A 20,481-nucleotide genomic window follows, 5' to 3' on the forward strand; every position below is an offset into this window, starting at 1 on the left:
GCCGCACAAAAAACTGGGCGGCATTTAGGAAGAATATCTGCTCCGGTGGCAAATGGTTAAAGTCCAAACGGTTTCGATTCTTCGCCTTTTTAGAGTATGTAGAATAGACGAGTGCTTTCATCGATATTCTTTCCATTGCGTGACAAGCAAGTGACTCCTTCTTCGAAACGTTGCGATCTAAATTGTTGATCGTTTTCATCAGTGTCAATTGTAATGCCCTTAGTATCAAGTGATGTCTCAAAATATAACCCATCAGGCTGTATTTAAAAACATATGGAAAAATGGCTCCTGTAGTAGCCCAAGTATCACATTGGGGCGCCACTCATAGTATAAGGGTGAAGGCAATGGCTCTGCTCGGTTCCTGTATATGAAAATATTCTCCTCCGCTCAGTGCCCTTTGCTGGATTTGGGCCAAAGAAGATGAAAATCTTTGTCAATCGGTCAACTTTCAGCGAAAACTGACGGCGTAGTTAATCGAACATGTTCTTAATTTTCAGGATGCTTGCATTAAATGACATGAAAAAGAAATTTGACATTTAATACTGTTGTTCTATGGAACGCCATTCGAATTTTTTTCTTATCATGTATTCATTGTTTTTTGCTTTCACTACACAAACAAATTGCTGGCACAAATTTTATGTATTGTTTTTGTTGTCACGTGCCACCTACCAGTAAAGCCAGCATATTATAAATTTGATTTGTGCAAATAAATTAGCCAAAACCTGCTAATGTCTTAATAATTGCCAGCCAAGTGTTGTTCGATGTGTTTAAGTCTTGTTATCCCACCTGTGTGCGTGTGAAGTCCAAAAGGCGTATGCTTAATTAATTTAATAAAACAGATTTGTCGGAGAGGAAAACGGACAAAGTGCGGTCAAGCGTAGAGATTTAATTTAAAACAACTTAAAGAACGAATTAATTTTTTTTCTTATTAAAATTTGTAACTCGTGATTAAGGTCCTTTACCTACATTAGTATTTACAAAATTTAAACATATTTATTCAAAGTAAATTAAATTAAAATAAATTAACTAAATTTTATATTAAATTTCACCGCCCGTCAGCATTAGAAATTAGTTATATTATACCGCAACGTTTTTTTTTAACACTTTTCAAGTTACTGTAGCTTATATACGGTTACACTTTGCATGACCCTTTACAGTAAATAAGGTATGTAGACTACAGATCGTATACGTAATATGTTAAAAATCCTACATGGTTCGATTCTTAGCTGCAAGTATAAGCTTTATGACCTTACCTATGTGAGCTTATGTACGTTTATGCGAGGCTTTGGTTCACTTTTGGCTTCCTCTATAACATTCGAAATTATAAGTTCTTAAAAAGTTGAATAAATATTGCTCTGAATGAGAACCATTCCCTTAAAATTAAAGTTTAAAATTAATTAGATATATGTATCGGAAGCCTGGTAACTCTAGGCCATTACCAAGGAGACAAAAAGCACAGAGAAGCGACGCAATCAAGACGAAAGCTCTCAATCCGTAGTCAATTTTCCGGCACAACAGACGCAACATTTGCCCAAAGAGCAACGCGCGAGCTGCGTAGAGCGGAAAAGTAAAGTTCAGTGAAACCAGTACTGGCTAAAAGTTGCAATGAAAATTTAAACAAGCCACTAATAAAACCGAATGCAATCCAATTAACGCCAAATGCTCAATGAAAATGTGAAAAGAAAAACGCAGAAAGTGTGAGGCCGAACGGCGAAAACTGTTTGGGGAGCAAGAACATTTGTGCAAGAAAACTAAGTGCAATAAACTGTGAATAATCCCAGAATTAGCGGCCTGTGCATCGAGGCGAAAGTGGGTGGGTGGAAAGTGGATTCGGTTCCATTCTATTGCTGAATGTCCACATTCATATTATGCAAATTAATTTCAATTGGTTTGCACTCTGGACTCTCTGCTGCTGTTCCTGCTGTTGCGGCTGTTGCTGCTGCGGCTGCTGCTGTTTTGTTGCTCTTGGTCACGGTAGTAGTATCCGTCGTAGTACTACTACTACTACTGCTACTATCACCGCCACTATCACTATTGCAAACTACAATCCACGTCCTTCCGGTTTTCGTATACACAAATTCGGCAACAGAGTTTTTCCAGCACCATTCCCAATCCCCTGCGCCTTTCCATTTTCATTTCCGTTTCTCCTAATAACAAGTGTGTGCGTGCCTGGCTTGATTTACCGGCTTTTCCCCGGTTAAAAACTATGAAAATTGTTTCCCAAGAATTTTTAATCATACGAGAACGTAGCGTACAAAAAGGACGAGCTCATGGTAAGCGTTACGTGGAAAAGTAATTAAAAAGCAAGGCAAGGGAGCACATGCTTATGGCAGATAAGATATCCGGAAACTATCCCGAACATGCCAATTACAAGTTGTTTAAGTTCACCTTTCGGTGGATAATTTTTTTTAAATAGTTCAACCAAGTTGATTGAAAGTTCAATTTGGCACTTGATCATTGGGATGCCCGACATTTCAGTTAATTGGCGATGCAGTTCCTCAAACAGATTGTGATTGATGCAGTTAGCTAAACAGTTAAAGAAGTATCACCAACTTTCAATCTACACAGACAGCAAAAAACTTGTCGGAATTATTTTATTTTATTTGATCTTACTTTTACTCTTCCTTAACCTTTAAAGAACACACCATTTTAACATTTAAAACGAAAACAATCCAAAAAGCGCCCAATAAAAGCTGGCTTTCAATCAAGACAAAATCTGACCGCTCCCTTCGCATACGAAATGCCGTGGCCGCAGCTATAGTGCTGCTTATTAAAAGCCGACTTAAAGTATAAATAAGCCCTCCGGTTGACAATAATATCAATTACAATACCGTCGGCCGGCAGAGTCAGCTTCCAACAATGGAAGACCTGCACGAGACTCTCATTAAAATCCACACAAGCACTCGCACACACAAAGGCGGTTCGGAAAGAAGCCAAAAATACAAAGTTGTAACAGGGCAAGACAACATTTATATATATATAGTGCAGCAGTCAGTCGGTTGATGCTAAAGCTCGGCCACAAAACCTCGTCAGCACAATCACAGCAATTGCTGGTAGTATTCAGACGGGGAGTGCACTGAGAACAAATATGAAGCAATGCATGCTACAAAGTGAACTAATAGAGTCTTTCCTTAATTCTAACCTTCAATTAGTTGCATTCTTTTCCGATATTACGAATATATACATTTCCCGAAATATGATCAAATGTATTATTTTCTTTCTCTGTGAAACTGAAATGGGAACGGGACTGGGACTGCGATTGGGTTTGAGAATGGTACTGGCAGCGATGGTGGGGAGTTCCGCAATAATGGGGAACCTCTGACAGACCAGACAGCCAGTAGTCCATGTGAGCCGGGACTGCGGCGGTAGTTGCACAATTTTGCACAAAAGCCAAAGCATAATCATGAATAATGAGCGTTTGTGATAAGTGATAAATGCCCGGTGGCAAATGCACAGGGAATTTAAATAAGATGGAAATTGTATTCATCGGGTCGGCCTGGGAAAACTTTTAAAATGGATCGATATTACAAATACATATTTGCATAATGCGATTTTTGGGTCGGGTTCAATGTGTCAGTATGGTAATATTGAGGCTCTACCAAGTTAAGATTTAATTATTGCTTATTGTTAATATTACTTCTCAACGTTGATTAAAGTATATTGTATGTCTTTTATTCATGTAATCATGAATCTTCTGTATTTTACATACTTTGCATCACACTTCGGTACACCTTTTTCAAATCTTGGCTAGGTCCTTTGTTGATATACTTGGCATCGCAGAAACAGGTTCCCATCCCATTTCCCACCGGGCTGCTCTGAGCCCGTTTTCCTCTGCTTCTCGCCCGACTTTTCTGTTGTCTCAGGCTTTTGCTTCGGTCTTCCAGTCGGGCCATTTGACCACCCCTTGGACTCACAGTATAGTTCGAATCGGGAATCGGTGCGGTTGAGTTCGGTTTGGAAATGCTGGGCTCAAAAAAACATAGAAATAACAAATCATTTAAAAGCAACGTCTAACACATTTAAACGTGTTTTAATTTAAGGAAATGTTCCGGATTGTGTGGAAAAAATTAAATTAGATGGGAGTTTTTCTTTGACTCAATATGATTGGTGTTTGCCGCAGTTTTTCTCTCTGGGTTTATTTACGCCGTAGTTTGCCGTCTAGTTTTGTCAACTTAAATTGAAATTAATTTACTTTCTTCACATACTATCAGCCACATACAGATACATGTATCCGTATCTGTGTGCACATGCCGCTAAGTGAACAGCCTTGTATGCGATCAGATTTGAGCGCAGAGGTCAGCAAATAAACAAATTGTCGCACATTATGGTTTGTTAGGCAGCCACGATTCAAATGCAAAATAAGAATAAAATGGGAGAGGGCCCATCATGACTAGAAGTGTGCAAATTCAACAATCCCTGATACCCATCTGGCTATCTGCTGGCATATCAGCGTAAAAGTGCCGCCCTTTCGGGGTTTTCCCCAGACTGCATTCTCAATCACCGAATGCAAATCGCAGCGTGATGAACTCAGTCAAACTATTCTTTTTTATACATATATATGTACATACATATAGCCGCATAGATATTCGTATTTATAGAATGGCGAAAAACGCGATGCCATTTGCATACAAATCACTTGAATACCCGCATTTAGTCGCACAGACGACGGCTGGAATTTCAATAAGTTAAAAGTTTGCAAACTAATCAAAATCACCGCCTCTTCTTCCAGCACTTGACAATTATGTAAAGCTTCTCTCGCCGAAAACAAGTTTGCAAACAACAAAAAATGAATAAACTCGTGGTACCGTAAAACTATCAAAAACTGAAGAACAAGTGGCAACAAACTCACCCAACTCACAGAAGCAACAAACGAAAACTCTCCAAAAGTGTTAGCAATTAAAAATAATTTCTCAGTTCCCTAACGAGCAGAACAGAGGAACACAAAATATAATAAAACAGCCACCGAAACTCGAATGCCGCGCAAAATGTTGCAAGTGCCGGTAGCAACACTTGTGTTACTGTCTCTGCTGCCGCTGCTGCAGATTGCCGATGTTGCCGCTGCCGCTGCCTCTACCTCTGCCGCAAATGCAACAGCAGCATCCACAACGTCAAGCGGCATCGATGCAAGCCTGAAGAATGCCAAGCTGATTGAGGCCAAAGCGCTGCCCGATTTGGCCATCCTGCAACGCGTTAACCAGGAAGACGAAAAGTGGCAGCAGGTCTACCGGTTCATCGACGATGGCTTTCCCGTCCTCGAGTTGTACGGCTACAAATCGATACCAGGTGAGTTTCCAGCATGGAAAACTGAAGTTGCATAAAATCATTATGCGATGTTACCATTTGGGGAACTGAACAAATATCATTCATTTATTACTATAAAATGATTTATGAATTTTAGAATCCTTAGAGTATTTAATTTGTGTGCGATATTACTACTTAGAGAACAGAACACATTTTATTCATTTGTTATTAACAAATGATTTTTAAATACTAAAATTCTTCGAATATTTAACTTGTTAGGAAATAATTGAGCAAACTACAACAATTTTTTATAATTCACAGTCTTAAAATGTTTAAGCCTAGCGGTGCTGTTCAGCAACAAGCCATTCGTAAACATGGCGAAGGCCCATCCTAGTCTTAGCACATCTAAAATGTGTCCCCGGTCCAGGCGAAAGGCATTCATGTCACTTTTATCAACAGTAGCTATCACAACGTGCTTGTAAAGCCATAGCATTTGTGTCTGAGAAATAAATTGTCAATGCACATTTTATCTTGTTGATAAGAAGAATTTAAAAGTTCTTGCTCACCTGTCGCTGAGGTCTGAAACTCGCTTCAAATTGACCAAATGTTTTCTCCACGGAACTAATAGTCACATTTATATGGAGCAGGGCTACCGGATATATGATTGCCCTTAGCAGAGACTCCCCAAAAAGTATGGTTGATTGCTGATCGTAAAGTATCAAGTGGAAGTTGGCTATGAAAAGGAAAAAGTTCTGCACTAAAGCCGTCCACACAAAAGGCCTGGCCAAACGGTCGAACATGTACCTAAGTCTGATGAGGTGCCTGTAGAAGACGAAGAGTTTCAATGACTTTCTTCGATTGTGGTGCACTTTGATGTCGTAGCAGGCATAAAGTATCATGATGCCCAAGTAGACAACTAATGATAATAGGAGGGGCTGAATGCAGATAAAGATTACTTCGGATAGTCCCATTAATATGTCAACATTTTGGTTATAGCCCAGAACCATTATTTGGTTTCTTAGCATGGGCGCGCGCGTAGCGATAACTGCTCTGTAGGCTTGGATGCCAAATAGAAGCCAGTTAATTCTCGGCACCCTTCCGCAAATTCTCTCGTAGCTATAATAGACTGTTATAAATTGATTCAGAACCTGTCGCATTAGCTTACGATGATGCCTGTAATTGGGATGTAATTATTAAAACAATAACACATTTCGAAGTGAGTCCATTACAATTATAAAATTATAATATGTCGTTGCAGAACTTCACAAGCCCTTATAAATAAGTTCGGTGACTCTTTTGCAGTTGTAAGAACTTCAAGTAAACTTCAACTTAAAAAACTCTACCTGTAGTGATAGGCAATTCCCGTGCTTATTAATACATTCTGATATTTGGCAACTGTCAGTCCTATTGTGTAAATGAGCTGCAGTGGCTTCTCACTCCCAGGCGTTAGATCCGTCAGTCCCTCGCGAAACTGCAGCAACCAGAATACAAAGTGCATCAGGAAGGTCATCAGCAGATACGGCCTCAGCCAGAATCTCTGCACCGCCCCCACCAGAAAATCAATCTTCCGGTTCACTATGAATACCCGCCTGCCTTCGACGTACTTGTAGATGTTGCAACCCGAAAGCGTTGTCAGCACTTGCAGCAGCTGCAGAACGCTCTTGAGGCAGGACATGGCGCAACTAACTTCCAGACAGCCTGGGAAACTCCGAAAGTAGCAAAATGGAAGTGCGTGACGTTGACAAATTACTTCGTTCAGCTGTCCAAATGTTGATCATAAACAAAAGTAAGGGACAACGCGATACGCGAGTAACGTCGACTATCAAATACCCATTACTCAGTCAAATTCGGGGCGGAGAAGATAAGGACAGGCACGCTGAGCTAGCACACATGCCATGGGCTACATTAATTACAATTTTTAAATGAATTTACCTCATTTACATTTATACAAAATTTTGGATCAGGCATGACCTAGACAGATTCGCAAACTTCTATAAAGTTTTTGCAGTTTCTACTTAATAAGGGTCTGAAACACTTTCTTTTACCGGTTACATAATTTTTTACGTTTTTAATATACAGCATTTTACTCATTTCCTTTTGTGTTGGTATATGGAAAACAAAAAACTCAAAATGAGATGTCGTAGCTGTCGATTTGTAGATGTTTAATTGAAATACCAACAGAGATTAAAGTTAGTAACTATAGACAAGAAGTTAAAAAACATCGTATAAAAGCATTTTTATTATCTAGAAAAAAAAGGCAAAAACTTTTAAAAGGCAAATGTGAAATAAATTTTAAATGCTGTAAAAGAAAATTAAAATGGACCAATTAATAGATATTAATATTGAACTCTCGCTATAACAAAAAAAAATTGCCTAATTAATCCAAAATTGCAAGTCATGTACATATATATCACACAAAAAGTAAAAACAAGAGAGGACGCTATAGTCGACTATCTCGACTATCAAATATCCGTTACTAAGCTAGTGGGATTACAAAGAAGACATTTTTACATTATTGGCGAACTCTAGCCTCTATAGTTTGCTATAGTTTGCTAGTTAAGATAAGACAAGTAGACTCACAAGCCGCTTAAAAGTGCCACTCCCACACAAAAATGCTTAGATGTAAAATTGCTGTATTATTTTTAAGCTTGGAATCCCATATAAGTGAATACTAAACAAGTAATTAAGAATCATTGAAAACAGCTATTTTACAACATAACAGTCCACAACGCCTATGTCATACTAATACAAGTTAATTAAAGCCATGAATTTCGGCAAACCACACACCTACCCACCAAAAAATATAAAAAGTTATGCACCCCGCGGCAGAGCCCATAGTTAATTACTTGATTAGCATGCAGACAGGTGGGGGATTCAGGTGTGGTGAGCGCAGCACTTAGCCGTTAATGAAACGAAAACAGTTTACATTTTTAAGCGAGCAATTCCCAGGGTACCTTGGTAACTCTTATTCTCCTTTGCATGTGCGATTCCGGTGGACATGTTCCGGACAGACCTGCCGTACACGTTGATTGTGCCCAAAATCGATGTGCGGAGCATTGAGAAACCGCGGCTGAAGGAGTTCATGTTGGAGCATGTGGTGCCTGGGAAAATCTTCGACAGCTACAATGGCAATGGGAACAGCAAGGAGGAGGAGGAGTCCTTCGGCAATGGGAACGGACACAAAATCGTTTTCCGTAAATTGGAAAAATCCCACAACAATGTTTGGCTACTCAATGGCCAGCAAATACTCCACAAGCTGCGTATCAATGAGAACCTGATGGCCATTGCAATTGATGGTTATTTGGGCGATAGGAAGTCGCCCTACTCCAAGCGCAATATCCAGGAAACGAACAAGTGAGTAAGGCCACCGGCACCCTTTCCATCACAGTGGGCTGAATCTGTGCCATAAATGTGTGCATTTTGTAATGGATTTATTTGTTTAAACTTTAAAGTACAAATAAATATATAGCAGCAGCATTTCAGAAAGCTTTAGCTACCACGAAGAGTATTGAGTTGTTGTATTATTTTTTTATTGCAATTTTTTTAACATATCCTTTTTAGGGCTTATGCAGAACCACTGTAGTGCACTTCTGCTGAGTTCCTAGTCCTAGTTTGTTTGCGCTCAAAAGTGCACTCATGCGAAATTTATCAGGCGGCAAACAAAGTTTTCGCTGGTCCAACTTTCGCACACACACTCTCGAACTTTTGAGGGTTTCCTCTTCCGCAATGCTAACCGAGGCCATCTCAATCTCGATGTGTGGACCTACTTCCACCACATTCCCATAATCATCCACTGAATATTCGTGGCACATAGAGAACGAATCGGTCGATGCCTTTCCATTGAAGAAAATGCCAAATATTTATCTTATGAGTTTAGAAAATGTTGACTTTCCGGAAGTAAAACAGACATTATGCTATAATACCAGAAACTTAGTAAGACTAAGATGTAATTTAAGATGTGATGACCATTTTTCCCTGTGCATCATGCAGCCGCTACAACGACCCTCAGCCACTGGAGCAGCCGAACATTACGAATGCACATGCAAAGGTGGAGCCCGTTATCAAGGAATCGAAGGCCAGTCCGCTAATGTCCTTTTTGGCAAACATGAAGACCGGCACCAAAGTGTTTCAGCACTTCCTCTCCAAGAGCAATCTGACCCGCATCATGGACGACAACGCGTATACGGTGCTGATTCCGTCGGACAACGCCTTCCAGCGCTGGCACCCCATCGACTGGGGATTCTATCCGTTCTCCGTGCCGGAGTTCACCGAGTCGGTGCTTAGGAACCATTTCCTGCCCATGCAGCGACCCCTGCGGCTGGCCGATGTTCGGAATATGGACGAGGTCGTCGTGACCACCATGGGTGGCGAGGATGTCGTCTTCCACGGCCAACGTAAGTGGCTCCCATAAATAATATTCCCAAATTCAATTTATGTCAACGGTATGTGGCCCTTCCCTCGATCGATAGCCACCCCCACGGTGAATAATGTGAGCATTATGTCCGACTACAACCTCTCCAATGGCAATCAGGTGTTTATTATCTCCGAGGTGCTCTTCGTCACCGAAGCTGTCGTCTCCAAATTGCACCAGGTAAGCTGATTATGCCTAGTACACACTGACGAAAACGCATTTCCATGGACAAATGATTTAGCTCAGCATATTTGATAACAAAATTTTATATTTTGCTTATTCCATTTCTAATAGATGCACAAAGACAAGGAGACACCTCCGTTGCTGGCATTCCCCTGGTTTGGAGCACAGTTCCTTTCCCATTCATTTTTGGCCTTGGAGAGAGATCCCCGATTTACCCAGATTACCAGGTAGAAATCCGAATTTGGAATTAAGTAATTAAATAACAAAATGCTCTTCAAACAGATATCTTAACAGTGCCGAGATAGCCCCCCACATTTCCGGAGCCAATTACACGTTCTTTGTGCCAGAGGATAGGGCCTTCGAAAAGCTAGGATTCGACAAGCTGTCAGATGAGGTCATGGTGAGTGCTGAATATATCCTCCACAGTTGAGTAGGGATAACCACATACTTCTAGGCCTCACAACGCGGCGTTAAAATGTTGCTGAACCACTTCGTTAAAGGGCGACTGTATAACCGTGATCTCCGCGACAATGAGGTTTTCGAGACGATCGGCGGAGGCCACATAAAGATCACCCGTAACCCGGGTAGCAACTATACCAGCGTTAATAATGCCCAGATTACGGAAAGTGAGGTGTTCGTATATAACTTGGGCACCATGTACTACCTGGATGACATCCTGTACTCGCACATGCTTCGCGACTTCGTGAGCAAGTCCACCAAGACGAGATCCAATCGGCACGGCAGCGATTCCGGCGGAGGATCACGGAGCACCTCGCGGCCCAGCGACGTGGAGATCGTGCCCAACGAGTTCGAGGGGGAGCACAATGGCGGGGACTATGCCATCCACGGGGATGACGAGGACTTTGAGGATGAGATTATCACGCCCAAGGCGCTGCCCGTCCAGATCTATGAGTTACCCAAGTAGATAGCGGGATCTTGATAGCTGGGTTAGTGTCAGAATAAATATATCGCGAGTGTAAATGCGAAAATATTACAGGCGGCACTTTGAAATTGTTTTGGGATCCCTCAATCGGTTTTCGAATCTTTTATCAGTATATATTTCCGAAGTAGAAGACATTCCAGGCCCTTCGACAACATGTTTATTGTCGCTTATTTTATTTTGGCAATTAATTAGCAATATGTATATTATTTTTTTGCAATTGATCTGGGTTAGAGGAACGAATGTAAGAGGGAGGCGAGCGCTTAAAGCGTTTTTGTATAGTTCTGGGCTAATTTTGTAACGAATTTCTCTAGTTTAGTTCTTAGTTCTTCATGTATATTTTAGGTTTAGCATTGAACGAGGCGGTGAAACGAAGTATACTACAAAATCAACATCAAGAGCAACAGCAACAGCTGCGACCACAGCAAATATATAAAATCTAATCCTAAAGAACTTATCAGCGATTTAGACAAAGCTTGTAGACATAGCGAGCAATTGCAACCAAACAAATTACTACAAATATTTAAAGAGTAAACGAGTAAGAATAAATCATTCCCGTAATATTGGATTTAGAAGCGAAATTTCAAGAAATATAAACATATACGTATACTATGCAATTTAGCGCTCATCAGTGTTTATGCTTTTTTGAGTCTATCCATATGAGGGAGCATAGCGAAAACATATCGGCTAAATCGGCGAATCGAGCCTCGAGCGACCAAGGAGAAAATCCTTGGAGGGCATTGGCAGCGGACGGGAGCGAGGCAAGATATATCTATAAAAACGAGTATATTACGAACAGATATTGTATTTTTTAATTTAAAGGTATTGATATTTAATGTATCTGTGTATATGAACAACAAAGCGAGAACGAAGCATCCAATTTTATAATAGTTTGTTAAAATAAAAACAAAAATCTTCCAGGAAAACAACTACAGCCGTGGATTTCAATTCGTTGAACTATTTTATTATGAATTAGTTAAACTCAATACAAATGTAAGTATGATTATATTTATGTACCGATTTGGAGTATTGTATATGCGCGTGTATAAATATGCATGTAAATAATACCTGTAACACTAATTGACTTAAACAATAGTATTCTAATGGAGAGCTTGTACAATAGCTGGCTTAATATTAATTATTATTTCGGATTAAAGCCATAACTTAACATACTCAAACGAAGCAGGTGCATGTGCCAAATGCCAATGGGAAATGGAAATTTGAGTAGGCAGTGGAAAAGTAATGGAACTATCATATCAAATGCAAGTGCATATTGCTTAATGGGGTTCGGAGAGTGATATGATGTGGCTCTTAGGTTACCTACAACTCGACATGACACAAAAAAATTCTCGTTTCAACTACAACTACAGAATGCAGCATAATAATATACGATCTTGAGCTTTGGCTGGTTACACAAAGTCACCCAATTCTATAGTAATATCAAATTCTACAATGTTTAAGTGTATATCTTTTTGATTTCTAAAATGAATTTTCAATTTTGCTCGATTTGTTTTGCTGTTATTGTTGTTTGAGATCCCATTTTAAAGAGCAGCGTTGTAATTAGAAATTGTGTAATATAAAAGGTTCCTGTCCCTGGAGACATTAAATCTTACGAAAATTACATGTAATAGCGAATTGAAAACTCAAGTAAAAACTACTCTTCTTATAATAAACTGGTATCACTTTTGATTTTAAATATAAAATCCAGCTTACTTTTAATATAAAATCTTACAAGCCGTACAAAATTGTAGAGTTTCAGAGAAGTTTAATTACACACTTAAACATTTCAACTACAACGCTGATCTGCCAGAACCAACTTACTTTATCAATTTTTAATCATAGTGCTCGTTCAGATTATTGCTGTTGGTAGTGCCTGGAGGGTTGTTTTGACTGCTGGTTGTCTCAGTCTCGTTATCACTTAAGCAGACAGGATCTACAACTTCGATATCCACTTCAGGAAGTGCTAATTCAGCTACCGCTCCCCCAACAGCTCCCTCGAGCTCATCGGCAGCAGTAGGCTTCGGCTTGAAGGTGTTGTTGTCAACATTAAGTTTGTAGTTCTTGTAGGGATCTGGGGATCCAGGAGGCTTAAGCTGCTGCGATTGCTGTTGAGCTTGGGTTCCTTGCCTCTGAAGTCGCCTCTGCTGATTGCTAAAAGTGGGACTTTCTGATCTAGCCCGTTGCAGCATAGGACGCTGCTGATGATAGGTGGAATTCGGATCGTAGTCGCGGGATCTCCCGAATTCAAAACCATTCTGCCACTGAACGTGCACATTCTCGTAGGAAGGATCCTCGTACTGATAGTTTCCAGCCACCCGATTGGGGTTTCTTTTTTCAGCTCCGTTCCTCAGCCGACTTAAAGTGCTGTGCAATGGGCGAGCTGATGCATTCGTGTCTCTTCGTAGTGTAGAAGCTGCTCCGGCTGCTGCACAAACTCCAGCGCAGGAACTCTGGAAGCGCACCATATCCTGGGGAAGACCACTTAAACGGGGTGTGCCATACGGATTTGACATCTGAGATGCCACTGAAGCAGTATCGCAACTCACGCAGTCACGGGAAAACATGAAGTTGAAGTCGATTACCTAATATGGATGCAGATAGTGAAATTCGTTTAAGTGAAGTGAAGATAAAAATAACGAAGGGATTCTACCTTGCAATCGGGTCCCTGGCCAATCCACAGTGGCAGCCATTTGTTTACTAGCAGCCATTGCAAACTGGACTTGGAGATCCGATTTAAAGTCCCATTGCCATTGGTATCTCCGGAAGAGCTCGAGCGTGCTGCTGCTGTAGAAGTTTTCTTCGCCAAGGTTACACTCTTTCCCGATCCAGTGGATGTAGTTTTATCTAAAATTGGAGATGCGGCCGTGGAGGATCCGCCCGACTCCTTAGCTGGCTTGCTGGCTGATTTCACTTTCGGAATGGCACCCGTTGTCCGATTGGCATTGATATTGGATGAGCTTGGAATACTATCCGCCGCCGAATGGTCCTCAACACTTGCTATTGCTGATCCAGCCGCCCCAGCGGATGAGGATCGGGTTGCTCGCTCCATGGACACATTTGGCGTTAATGGAGAATTATGAGCAGCCATTGCAGCTGCTGCCGCTCCAGTCGTTTTGTAAATATTAGTCATGCTCTGTGAGTTCTCACCATGTAGGCAGCTGAAGAAACTAGAGGCACTGTTTTTCACAGGAACCTTTACATTGGCGTACTCTACTGGAACGGTGGATCCAGCTCCTGTCATATAACCTTGACAATTTGGAACATTGCAGGTGCCACTTGCAGCTACGCCAGGGGCTGCTGCTCCCGATCCGTTGGCGTTCAATCGAATGTGGCCCACAGTTCCGAAGTGCGAGTGTCCCAATACCGCGTAATGTCCTCCCAAGTTATAGTGGTCAATGTTGCCGCATGACGAGCTAAGGTGCCTCTCAATTCTTCCGATTCCATGACCCAAAACGTCGAGACGTGTATAGAGCGGTACTCGATTAGCCGCGGATGTACGGTAAAGTGGCTCATCTCGAATCTGCTCGTAGATGTTCTCGTATCGCATTGTTCCCGCTCCGGCGTAAGGCAAATTGTAGCCATCCGTGGACTCCGTGTCGTCAAAACTGCGCTGACGTTGACAGTTGGATCGACTGTTCGTATAAAGTGGAGTACAGCGAAGACCGCTTCCACATCGATTTCCTAGAGTTCAAAATAACGAGTTTAATATAAATTCATTAGTTATACCAACAGTTAGGAACTGCGTTTAAATAAATCGGTAGAAACTAATAATTGATTTGTACTTTCAATGGCTCTTGCTTCCTATTCGACAACATTAAAAAAATATGTTTGCTTAAATAATTCAATAAAAAGAAGGCAACCTAATACAGACAAAGTTATATAGCACAAACAACAGGTTGAAAAGAGTTACAGTTTGAATCCAACATTCGTTGGTACGAGCATTTCAAACTTAAAAGTGCCAATAGGCAAACGGAAATTATCACTTTCCGTAAACTGCCTTCTGCTTGATATTATTCTCAATTCTCACCATTCTGCATATCTATCCTAAAGTTGCGTCTGTATCCAAGGCCAGATCTCACGGCTCTGGGAACATCATATGCAGAGCAGACTCCGCCGGCGGCAGATCGATCATACAAATCATTCCTATAGTTATTCATGGGAAGTAAGCGTTGAGGTTGTTGTGGCTGTGCTTGCTGCTGTTGTTGTTGTGGTGGTGCTGGAGCTGGTGCTGTTGGTGGTTGCGGATTATTATTGGCATTAGGTTCAGTGGGAGCTGGTAGTTGTTGTTGCGGAATTTCCTCGGCATTTGCAGGGGCATTGACATTGGCGATGGCTGCAGCTTGATTGCTGTTGCCGTTGTTGCTGGGCTGTCCAATTGGCGCGTAGATGTTCTCGTAGTGCGGATGATTTGGCTGGGGAGCTTGAGCCGGTGCAACTGGAGCTGCAACAGCTGCAACCCCTCCAACCGGCGCAAGATTACCGTAGATGGCACCACCAATGGCGCCCTCCATCGTGCCCTCTGCCTGGCTATTCTCATCATCCAGCAGTGCGATGGCCAACGAAGCAGCTTGGCTATAAAGAATCATGAACGATAATTATTATTTATTTTGGCAACAATGCTTCCATTGACTTACCGGGCCAATGCACCCTGCTCTTCCATTCACATGGGCTTGTCGATCATACACACGCCCGCATAGCTGCGTCCGATGGTCATCAAAGCAGGCAGTATTCTCCAACTGTCCGAGTCCGGGCAGTAGACCTCCACAGAAGCAAGGTTTGAGGTACCATCATCGCCCCCGACCACATACAGCAGGCCATCGTGGGCCACCACTCCCGCATTCCGCCGGCAATATGACATATCTGCCACCGAACGCCAGGTGTTCGTTTCACAATCGTAGGCTTCAACGGATCTTCTCACCATGGGACCATCGTGGCCGCCAACGGCATACAGGATATTGTTCAGTACTCCCACTCCTGCGCCACTCCTCCGCGAACTCATTTCCGCCACAGCGACCCATGTGTCCGTACCCGAATTATAGCGCTCCACTGAAGATAGGCACTGGCGAGTGAAGCCATCGTACCCGCCCACGGCATACAAGAGTCCGTGGACGACGCCTACGCCCACAGAACTGCGTCGCGTCGACATGGAGGCGATAAACCGCCAAATGTCAGTCTTGGGATCATACATCTCAGCACTCGACAGACCCGTTGTGCCGTCGAATCCGCCCACGGCGTATATGCAACCATTAAGTACAGCTACTCCCAAGGTAGACCGCCTGGCCTCCATGTTGCTGCAGTTTGCCCACTGATCCGTGGCCGGATCGTAGACATCTACGGTGCGCACACGCAGGGATCCATTGAAACCTCCAACAGCATAAACCTTGTCAGCCAGGACACTTAAGCCGGAGCGGCATCTCCGGTTGGGCATTTCTGCAGCCTGGTACCACTTTTCCTCTCGCAGATCGTACCATTCCACGGATCGTATAGCCTTGGGTGCTTGTCCTCCAATGACGAGCAGAATCTTGGGCATTCCCACCGGCTTCCTGGGCACCGTTCTAGCGGACTTCGTCTCAGTAGGCAGTAGATGGTAGGTCAAGGCCTCAATGATGAGATTCTTGCACACGATATTGCCCTCGAGGAGGACCTCCTTGTCCACGCACTGGGTGATGTACTCCTTGGATAGAAACGGCAGACGCACATGCTCCATGAGCAACGAGGTGAACTGCTCCCGCATCGGAACATCGTAGCGCAGCCAGGCGATGACGCACTCGTAAACGCGCTCCTCATTTGGAACTGAAATCCGGTCGTTGCCAATCAGGCTGATGACCTGCTCGTGCGAGAGGTTCAGAAACTCATCGAACTGGATCACCTCGCTGCAAGTAAACCAAACACAAGTAGTCAGTACTGGGGCGCACGGAACGAGCGGAGTGAGCATAGTAACTTGAATTAATCGCAACCGGTTCATTGGTTTATATTGCACATTTGCTTTCGATTTTCCGTCTGTTTACAGTTATATTATTTTAATAATTAACCTACTTTGTTTTTGACTGATGAAACCAATGAGAACCTAAATAGTTCTGAAGCTTTGGTTATTAATGGAGCTATTTCAGTATTTGTATTCGAAAATAAAATAAATATAAGAATAAAAACGTGATCTTCTGGAAGCCCAAAAATTACCTCTATCAGTAGATGCTAGGAGACAACAATACGTGACTGTCCCCAATTTTGTAGATTTTTTGTTAATAAGTGAATCAGAAAGCAAAGTTGAACTATTTAAATTTTTATGCGTTCCAACACACCTATAAACGCATTTAATCGTTTTAAAATATAATAAAAAAAAACTGGTGTCGAGCCTGAAGCACTTAAACTTGGTACACGTTATAACCCTGTGTTATTTCAAATAACTTCCAGCATAACTAAACCTTTTTAATTGAAATTGTTGTACGACACCTCTCCATCCTCAATAGCGGGATATGCACTTTGAATAAAGAATAAATGCATAAGCACTTCACTGGAATATAAGTGGATAATACACATATCCACACATATAGAACTAACTAAATTGAGTTTTCCCAATAGATATACTCAAAAAGTAAACAGTGAACAGATACAGAAATGGATTCCTATCTGTAAACAGGCAAATCAAAACACTTTTATGTTCGTCTGCCCCTAGTGCGTCATCGCAATCTCGTCACTCACTTGAAATGCTGTTCGATGTAGGTCTCTGCGTAATTGAGAAGTTCCACGCAGGCATGAAGATCGGCGAACTCCCGGATGCCGAGGCAATTACTCGCGTCCAACTGGGTTTGCAGGAAGTCGCAGCAAGCATCTCGCACATCTGTGAGTTGGAGCAGGTTGGCGGCGGTCAAGAGGACCTGCACGTTATCCTCGTTCACCTCCACCGTGGCAGTGTATACGTAGTCGATGAGCAGCTCCAAGGCCCGGGCATCGACACTCTGGAGCGTGATCCTGGCCTGCCGCGACTCCTCGAAGCTGGTGAACATCGCGTAAAAGTACGGACTGCAGGAGGCCAGCACCATGCGGTGGGCGTGGATCTCCACATCGTCGGCCACCAGTATGACATCACAGAGCTGTTTTTGCCTGAAAGAGGTAGAAATACGTATATATATATAAGGTGTAATAAATTTTTTTCTTGTGCGCAGTAATTTTATTAGTTACCGTCATGTATCGACAATATTGAGACTCTGAAATCGATTGCAAACATTTCAAATTCCACTAGCATGGCTTCGTTTTGATTGCCAAATAAACAATTTAAAAGCGGGCTTCAAGGCTTGATATATTTGTAAATAAAAGTGTTTTTTTCGAAGGGAAAATGTTTTGTTTTTTGTTTTGTGAAAAAAGAGACGGAAATAATTTTAGCTTTGCAAATTATGGCGCAATTAAGTCTTGATGACCACTCGAAATCTTAGTCTTTTACCTTTAAAATCGTAGGTGTCATAATTATGAAGCAAAAAAAATGTTTTTTCTTTAGAACCTAATAAAATTTTCGTAATGTATGAGCCTCTGGAAATCAATTCCAAACAAACAATACAGATTACAACGCTCGGCTTACTTTTTGGGTTACACCACATTCACTTTCGTGCCGAATCAGATTGGGCTGAAAAAACTCGTTTTATGTAAGCTGCCAATAAATTTTCCATGCGGCCAGTAGTTTTCCAAAAAATAACCAAATGCGGAAGCGGAATCGAAATAAAATTCGAAAACGAATATCATTTTTGCCGCACCAAGTTCAAGGTCGTGGCCCAATGCGAAACCCGAAGGCGTAAGAAACTCATCATAATAAAACCTAGACAATAATTAATGCGAATGGCCGTACGACAAAAGCGTCGGCAAATATACATATAAAGTGTGCAAACACAAATATTAGCAACGGCCAGATAAACAAAGCGAACTGCGCAAATATGCGAGTGACGATCGTCTGACATTTTCAGCGATTTTATTTTCGCATCTTGGCCCAAATCTTAAAACTCGAGAGGCACTCGGTCCACCTGTCCCCGTCCAACATGTAGGGATTGAATTATGCCCCTTTGTCCGGGAACAGAGGAGGTGGGTTTAATATAGAATGTAGTTAGCACAGTTCTATTTATATTACTTTGAGGTAGGTCATCGAAAAGTTATCATATTTTGCAAATGAAAGTTTTTGTTAATTGTAGAAACTCAGATCAGCTTGTTTCGACAAGGAAATAATGACTGGGAAATACTTGACACATTTTTAGGTTGGACTTCAAGTTGGTTTGCTCTTGAACAAGCAAAAAATACATTTGTGAATGACTGACTTATTATGCGACTTTAGTAACTTTTTGATACTTTTCTAGGCGTCCTCATTTACATAATCATTTACATAGCATCTAGTGCTAACTATTCCACAAAATAGAAACTATTCAACGCTCTACCTATGGCATTCTTATTGGAAACCTCCACAGGTGAGAATAAAGATATATAACTAATGATCTCGAATTTGTAGCGTGTAGTGGAGATCTACACCTAGTTCTTCTTTAGCTAAGTATAGTGCAATATATTCTGTATCTAGGGATCCTGCACTAAGGTCCTGACAAACCCTCGCTCCTGCTTTGTGCGAAACGACTTTATCATATATGTTTACGAACTTATCCTGGGCAGGACCTCGAGCTATCCTTACTTTCTCATCTCGTTCATGGCGTCGAAGGACCGCGCCGTGTGCTGCTCGTTGCTGTACTGCCCCACCGTGCCACGCTCCTTGCCATTTGGTCGCTGGACATGCTTCTGGGAGCTCTCGTCCAGGGAGTTCTGGCTGGCGTAGCGCAGGAGGCAGCTACCCCGCTCCAGGCCACTTCCTTCGGCGGCGGGATTCTGGTGCTGCTGCTGTTGCTGCTGCAGCAGGCGGTTGCGCTGCTGCATGGCTGCCACGCCCACTGCTGCTCCTAGTCCGGGCGGTGGCGCCACGAACTCCGCCCCCGCTCCACCTTCGTTCTGTGCTTGTGGTTGTGGGTTCTGGCCCTGTTGTTGCTGTTGCTGCTGCTGGTTGTTGTTGCTGTTGCCATTGCTAAGGTTGCTCATAATACCGATCGTGTATTTGGTTAGCAGCGCGCTCAGAGCTATCATCCGAAAACGGATCGGAGTCGGAAGTCGGAGCGAATCGAATGTGCCTCGCCTGGTCGGAAAAAACAAACCGAGCTGGTGAAAAATTGTACACTTTTTGGACGCGAACAGAGCAGTGTGACCAGTATCGGGTTGGCCGCAAATTACCCCTAGCGATGAGTACTCATCGATGCCCCGATAGGCATTTTTAACATGATCCAACTGTGGTGCTCGCTTAAAACTTTTAAAATAATTAGAAGCTCATTTATATTTTGAAATTCCAAACTGGCACTGTGCTGTGTTACTTACAATTACATTTTAAGCCCCTTTACCCGTTTAATTTGTATTTATTCGTAAATTTCAAAAGTAGTGCACACTGAATGTTAAATTGGCTTCCAACAGGACACAGATTACGAAAATAACAGAATAAATTTCTAAGGAATTAATTTTTAAAACACAAGGTTATAAAATAAAGTAAGAAATAAATAAATATATTTTTTATTAATATGATTAATCCTCTTTTATAAAAAATGCACTTCTTTCCCTTTGAAAATAACGAAATATATTCATGCTTCAGTTTTTTAAACAAATGGAAATTGCCATGGTATTGAAATATTATAAAAAACAC

General features: G+C 42.0%; 3 protein-coding genes across 5 annotated transcripts; 1 reads left to right on the plus strand and 2 right to left on the minus strand.

The window, feature by feature from the left end:
* Window positions 1-1,442: 1,442 nt before the first annotated feature.
* On the plus strand, window positions 1,443-11,704 carry LOC6529554. 3 transcript variants are annotated; one of them, XM_015196894.3, is made up of 8 exons: window positions 1,443-1,567; window positions 4,730-5,283; window positions 8,253-8,595; window positions 9,232-9,635; window positions 9,711-9,832; window positions 9,947-10,062; window positions 10,118-10,235; window positions 10,290-11,704. In XM_015196894.3, the coding sequence occupies exons 2-8, from the start codon at window positions 4,974-4,976 to the stop codon at window positions 10,758-10,760; spliced, it is 1,884 nt and encodes a 627-aa protein (XP_015052380.1). In that variant the 5' UTR covers window positions 1,443-1,567; window positions 4,730-4,973; the 3' UTR covers window positions 10,761-11,704. The 3 variants fall into 3 exon arrangements, with proteins under 3 accessions (XP_015052380.1, XP_015052382.1, XP_015052381.1); XM_015196896.3 differs by having other exon boundaries at window positions 1,468-1,572; XM_015196895.3 differs by lacking the exon at window positions 1,443-1,567 and adding an exon at window positions 1,686-1,813.
* On the minus strand, window positions 5,385-8,254 carry LOC6529555. Its single transcript, XM_002090516.3, has 3 exons — window positions 6,585-8,254; window positions 5,808-6,414; window positions 5,385-5,740 (listed from the first exon to the last, which is right to left on the minus strand). Exons 1-3 carry the CDS (start codon window positions 6,914-6,916, stop codon window positions 5,537-5,539), a joined length of 1,143 nt encoding a protein of 380 aa, XP_002090552.2. The 5' UTR covers window positions 6,917-8,254; the 3' UTR covers window positions 5,385-5,536.
* Window positions 11,705-11,713: 9 nt separating the features above from the next.
* LOC6529556 (ring canal kelch protein) lies at window positions 11,714-20,002 on the minus strand. Its single transcript, XM_002090517.4, has 6 exons — window positions 19,435-20,002; window positions 17,475-17,876; window positions 15,410-16,648; window positions 14,803-15,347; window positions 13,426-14,456; window positions 11,714-13,357 (listed from the first exon to the last, which is right to left on the minus strand). The coding sequence occupies exons 1-6, from the start codon at window positions 19,875-19,877 to the stop codon at window positions 12,608-12,610; spliced, it is 4,410 nt and encodes a 1,469-aa protein (XP_002090553.3). The 5' UTR covers window positions 19,878-20,002; the 3' UTR covers window positions 11,714-12,607.
* Between the last annotated feature and the right edge of the window lie 479 nt (window positions 20,003-20,481).

Source organism: Drosophila yakuba, chromosome 2R, assembly GCF_016746365.2.
Source record: "Drosophila yakuba strain Tai18E2 chromosome 2R, Prin_Dyak_Tai18E2_2.1, whole genome shotgun sequence".
NCBI classification, from domain to species: Eukaryota; Metazoa; Arthropoda; class Insecta; order Diptera; family Drosophilidae; genus Drosophila; species Drosophila yakuba.

Bases quoted from the DNA above. Each gene is read 5' to 3' on its own strand.
- LOC6529554 (XM_015196894.3), top strand. From the start codon at position 4,974: ATGCCGCGCAAAATGTTGCAAGTGCCGGTAGCAACACTTGTGTTACTG. The intron at 5,284-8,252 runs GTGAGTTTCCAG...TGTTCCGGACAG, and splicing joins CGGCTACAAATCGATACCAG to ACCTGCCGTACACGTTGATT. The intron at 9,636-9,710 runs GTAAGTGGCTCC...CTCGATCGATAG, and splicing joins TGTCGTCTTCCACGGCCAAC to CCACCCCCACGGTGAATAAT.
- LOC6529555 (XM_002090516.3), bottom strand. From the start codon at position 6,916: ATGTCCTGCCTCAAGAGCGTTCTGCAGCTGCTGCAAGTGCTGACAACG. The intron at 6,415-6,584 runs GTAGAGTTTTTT...TCCCAATTACAG, and splicing joins GGAATTGCCTATCACTACAG to GCATCATCGTAAGCTAATGC. The intron at 5,741-5,807 runs GTGAGCAAGAAC...TTTATTTCTCAG, and splicing joins GTTTCAGACCTCAGCGACAG to ACACAAATGCTATGGCTTTA.